Below are 5,481 nucleotides of genomic sequence, written 5' to 3'. Positions count from 1 at the left end.
GGTGGCCCCTAACTTTCAATGATGAAACCATGCAACATTCATTAAAACTTAGTCTGATTGTATAAACTTCCAAGTTTATTACTTTTTTTTAAACACAGACTAGTACAAAAGTGGGGTGTGTGCATAGCGTACATGGGTAAGCAAATGAACTGTGGAAACTCTGTTAAATGCCCTACCCCCTCCCCTCCTCTGGCTGCAAGGGGGCTGGCCCGAGCCCCAGGGTGGTGGTCTGTGCCCACCCATGGGTGCAGGGAGGGAGCCGCAGGAGTTACGGAAGGCTGGAGCTAGAGGTGAGCAGTCCGGCCCGAAAGGTCTCCTCCCTCCCGCTTCCCCTGCGCTGCAGTAAACATGGAAGTGGCATTTACCTGTGTTACAGGTGGTTGCTCAGCAAAGCTTGGCCTGGCTCTGGGCACGGGAGTGGCTCAGCATCTCCTGAAATGCAGTTTCAGTGCTTAGGCCTGGTCTTACAGGGTATAAACTCATTAGAGCCACTCTAGGGCTGTCTCCCTGTCTGGTCGGGGCTGTCACCCACCTCCTTATGCCGCTCCCCAGCCTCTTAGCGCCGGGATGGGGCGGTGGAGGGGGACAGGCGCCCTCCCTCCTGCTGGAGAGCCAGGTAAGCAGTCTGCCCTACCCACCGCACCTGAAGCGAGCTGAGCCACAGCACAGGTACAAAAAAATAATACTTAAAGGTTTTCTTAATCCTGCCCATCTTAAATTCAAAAGAAATGGCTCCTGCTTGCTTTAGTTAAGTTCTACTCTAAGCCCTTAAGTGGTTGAAATGGGTTTCAACATCGCTCTTGTTCATCTGCTGGAGTAAAGCAGGGCTGACCTGCCCTGCAGCTCGCCGCTAGAAACACATTTGGGTGTGAAAAACCTTAGTACGCTACACAGCTAAAGTACTCGAGCTACTCCAGCCTTGCCCTTCAGCTACGCAGTTCAGGGGTGTTAGCAAAAACACCGTCACGGGACAGGGAGACGTTTCCTCTGCAAACCCGCAGTGGTTAAACCTTGAGCGCTTCCCTGGAGGGAGAAGGCCCAGCTTCGCTGGGTAATAATACTTCATCAGACCTCGAAGACAACACAGCATCAGTACAAAACAAGCAACAACAAAATAATCTACGCTATGCTGTCAGGTTCACATTTAGCGAGGAAGGGAAAAAAAAAAAAAAAGACAAGAAATTCAAGTCTAACTCAGATTCCTTTTCTGTTCCCCCCAAAAAAAGCAAAGCTGCAGGAGCTCAGGAAAGCCTCAGCGGGCAGGGCTGGCGCGGCACCCAGCCCGGGGGCCGCCTGTCGGCTGTGCGACACGGAGCATGGCTCTGCACCTTTGCCCAGGCTTTAAACCTCCAGCTGCCGTAAGGTGGGAGAAAAGCGGCAGCTCCTCCGGCGGCGACGGCCGCTGCTCAGAGGGGATGGTGCACAGCTGGGTCCCTGCCGCGCAGCGCCGCTCCGCTGGCTCGCGTTAGCGGCGTTAAACAGGGAGAGCACGGCCGCAGTGCTGCAATGGGCTGGGGGCCACAGCCACCGACAAAAACCCCAAACAACTAAGAAAAACAAAACAAAAATAACCCTAAAAAGCACAACCACGTGAACGTGGTGCCTGACGTCTGGGGGCTGCAACGCTGCGGAGCTGCCCTTGCCTGATGCGCGGCTGCCATCTGGCTCCAGCCGCGGTTCAGGCTGGGCCTGCAGCTGCTGGGGAACGGCCGCAGGACGCACCGCGCTGCTCTCGTCAATTTGCAAATGAGGTAAATAATTAAATACTGACTCCCAGCAGGCCGGGAGGGAGCCACCGGCTCCCCCGCACCACCCCGTGCCCACCTCTGCATCGGGACACCACAGCCCCCTGCTTTCCCCTGCCTTTCCTCAGGCACGCAGCAACCTGCCCCTCGGACCGCGGCTCCCGCGGCCCGTTCCGGACAAAACCTCTGCAGCTGCATTTGGCCGCCCAGCACCTCCGAACCACGTCCACCCCTGCACCCCATGCCGCCCCATCGCCAACCGCACGATAAAACCAGCTCAGGCCTGCGTTCCCAGAACAAAAGAGAAACCCGCGCGCCGCAGGCCCTGCCTCTGCCGTGGGAAGGGATTCAGTCAGGCAGAGCCGCGGCGACGCAGCTCGTGCCGTGACACCATACCTCTTCCTGCAGCGGGACCGGAGCCACCGCATCACCTCCTCCCGGCACAGCCGCACTGCAGCCGAACCCCGCACCCAGGCAGCAGGGACCCGCCAGCAGCATTTCACCACAAAAAGTCATTTCTTTTTGCACTAAGAGAGCTGCAGCATTTAGCCAAAAAAGCACAAGCCCTGCGCTGCTCTCCCAGGCGGGTGCCTCGCTGGCACCAGCAGCAGCTTGGCCAAGCGTGAGGGGGCTCTGGGATTCACAGCCCGGTGCCACCGTTGTCTGTGGAGAACGGAATCGACAACCAGCACCAGACTTGATCATAATCCCGTAAGAGGCTGCGGCAGGCGGCTGCTGGGAGGGCCGAGCCCCCAGCTATGGCTAAATCACAACTCCAGTAACGATCCCGTGGTGCCAGGCCCCCTCCCCGGCCGCACGTGGAGAAGGGCAGCCCCGGGGGAGCTCCGACAATCGATGCACCAACAGGGAAACTCCCTGAACACCAGCACAGAGGGGATTTAACACACTTGGATTTATTCCATCAATCATTCAACACTTCAGCCAGGAGCCCCTGGCACACGCTGCCCCAGCCGCTCCGCTATCTGCAGCCACACTCATCCACCACCATGTCCTCGTAGTGCCTCAGCACCACGTTGTCGTTGTTATCGTAGTAGAGGATGGAGATCGGGGAGAGCCTGACGGGGACGCAGCAGGGCTGGGGGGTCCCCTCGGGGTCCAGCGAGTGCACCATGGTTTGGAGGATGGCGTGGTTGGTGCTGTTCAGCTCCGCCGTCAGGGGAAAGGGGCACTCACCCAGGCAGTAATTGGCCATGTAGCCCTGCGGGGCGATGATCCAGTTCTCCCAGCCAACGTCGCTGAAGCTGATGTAAAGCCGCCTGGGCTTGCAGAGGTTGCTGGGAGTGAGAGGGGCATAGTGAGCGCTTCTCCTCTTCCTGGCAGCCTTGCACTGCTGCTGGCTGAGGGTCACCACCAGGAGAGAGGTGTCCAGGAAGGCGTCGATGCTGGCGCAGAGGCTCTGCAGCTCCCCGCTCGCCGGGGATGATGCACCATCGCCGCCGCTCACCGAGATCTCCAGGATCAAGCCCAGATTCCTGCTGTACGTCCTCCAATCCTTCGCCACCCCGCTCAGGTTGAAGAGGAGAGACTTGTGCAGCTGGGCGAACGACTGCTCCACCAGCAGCTTTCGGCCGTGCTCATGGGAGGACATCCCCCGCAGGGACATCTGGGAGGTTTGGTAGAGCCTCAACTCAAACACCTGCCCCTGGCTGGAGGTGTGGTAGGAGTTGTGGCTGAATTTGATCTCTAGCTGAGCCATCGTCAAGCGCTCGCCCTCCTCCAGCACCGAGAGGTTGAAGTACAGCCGCTTCTGCAGACACAGCAACCTCTGGGGCTGCCCGTCATGAATGAAGTGGCCTGACAAAGAAGGAGAAATAGAGGTGGTGGTGGTTGAACCCTTGTTACGCTGAGCAGGATCAGCCTCCCTGTGCTCCAATTTAAGCTCTTGGCTGCACAGCAAGAGGAAGATGGGGCTGACAGAGGCAGGCAGCCCAGCACGCCCGCAGTCGTTGGATCGAGATGATAAGGCTGCAGGAGGGGCTATCGGCCCGACGGCACGGCCCTCAGAAAGGTCTGGAGGCACAAACGCTAGCCTGGGCTCCAGCCTGCGGCACGGGGATGCTACAGCCATTCCAGCATCTCCTCCAGATGCTACTCAATGTCTCGGTGCATTATTTTTCCCCAGCTGTAAATATCTCCCCCCTGGACAGGGGGGTTGTTGTGGGTGCCAGCTGTTTGGGATGGAGGGGAAAGGAGGGCAAATAGCAGCAAACTTCAGGAGCCGGTAAGCTGCCCGGTTTAGCCAGCCCTAGGTTTCCACTGGAAACCTGGAACCACAAGAGAGACGAGCTCCGTGGTGTCTCGAGACCTAGAGGACACCGATCAAACACTTCCCACGTAACTGAGAATGGCTCAGAGGGGCCACAGGCTGAAGCAGCCAGATGTGCCGCATGGCCGGCCAGTGGCATGGGGACAAAAAGGAGGAGGGGAGGACGCAGCCAAATGGCCGAGCATCCCGTCCCCACCCGCAGCTGGGTGCTGGTCTCGCTCGCTGCACCCACAGCCCCTTCACCACTGCCCAGGCAAGGAGTCACCTCCAGCACCGCGAGCCCGGTGGGTCACCTGGGATCACACCGGCATCCCTGGACTGCACTAGCTGACTCCAGGACAGCCTTACACAGCTGCCTTGCCTACTGACTCATTCCTAAACTAAATAATTATCTACAACATCCAAAGGGACCAGAGTTTACACAGCAGTGATTTCTCCTGGAGACCAGTTCTGGCCCCTGCCCTGTCCTCCGCCAGCCTCCTACCTACACCCACGAGACAGAAAAGGAAGGACGGGAGCCAAGTCTCGCAGCCCAGGGATCAGAGGGGCTTCCAGAAGGCAGGACCCAAACCACGGCGTTTCTGTACCTTGGTCAGCGAAGACACGGATGATGTTCCCAGGGACATTAAATTCCTCCACCCTACAAGCATCCGCCAGGTCTTTGTTTGTAGAAGGCAGCGTCTTTCTCTTCTGGAAGATCCTCCAGAGCACAGATGGCACAGGAACGGGGGTTTTCGGGCTGGGCTTGGTGCTCAAACCCAAGGATTTTAACAGCAAACTTTCCTGCAAGCTTAACTCCATCCCCAGAACCACGCTAAGGAGAGCGCAGGCAAGGCCAGCTCTAAAGCTGGCGTGTGTGGGGAGAAGCCACATTGCTTTGCTCTCCTTCCCGCAGACAAAGAGCAGCCTGGGCCGGGGACCTGAAGACAGGGGCCAGGGGGGTGTTGATAGCCTGATTGGAGCCTTTGATCTGGTTAGTGCTTAATTAGCACGGAGGGATTCCCAGGATTGGGCAGAGAGTGTGAACGGTCCCTCCAGGCTCCCCGAGGACCTGTTAACCCTTTGAGGCTGCGTGGCCTCAGAGCTCCTACAATCTCTCCTACATCTCCACACCATCGAGGTCCAACAGCAAAGTCCTTGGTGGCAGGGAAGAGGCTGCTCTTCCCCGCACAAACCTGCCTGCAAGCCGAGCACTGCTCCGTCCGCTGTGGACATCCCACCCAGATCCAGGAGGAGACACAGACCAGGGTCTCCTCTCGCTCCCTCCTCCCAGATCAGCTTTTTCTTTTTTCAATCACAGCATCCAACATTTCTCTCTCAAGGCCGTCAACTTCCAGCACACCAAATCATCAAACTCTCGCTTCAGCTCCCTGCCGCACGCACCGCCCTGCCCACAAGCTACGCAGCCCCGGGGCCAGCACCGAAAACCATCAGCACCCCCCCCCAGCA

At 58.3% G+C, this 5,481-nt stretch overlaps 1 protein-coding gene across 1 annotated transcript; it reads right to left on the bottom strand.

The window, feature by feature from the left end:
• Positions 1 to 436: 436 nt before the first annotated feature.
• On the bottom strand, positions 437 to 5,471 carry GDF1 (growth differentiation factor 1). Its single transcript, XM_009466226.2, has 2 exons — positions 4,620 to 5,471; positions 437 to 3,560 (listed from the first exon to the last, which is right to left on the bottom strand). Exons 1-2 carry the CDS (start codon positions 4,903 to 4,905, stop codon positions 2,725 to 2,727), a joined length of 1,122 nt encoding a protein of 373 aa, XP_009464501.2. The 5' UTR covers positions 4,906 to 5,471; the 3' UTR covers positions 437 to 2,724.
• Positions 5,472 to 5,481: the final 10 nt, after the last annotated feature.

This window comes from Nipponia nippon, unplaced genomic scaffold, assembly GCF_047370975.1.
Source record: "Nipponia nippon isolate SJK-2023a ecotype South Korea unplaced genomic scaffold, ASM4737097v1 scaffold_31, whole genome shotgun sequence".
Classification (NCBI taxonomy): domain Eukaryota; kingdom Metazoa; phylum Chordata; class Aves; order Pelecaniformes; family Threskiornithidae; genus Nipponia; species Nipponia nippon.
The sequence above is the reverse complement of the archived record's forward strand: the minus strand, read 5'-3'. Positions and strand labels throughout refer to the sequence as shown.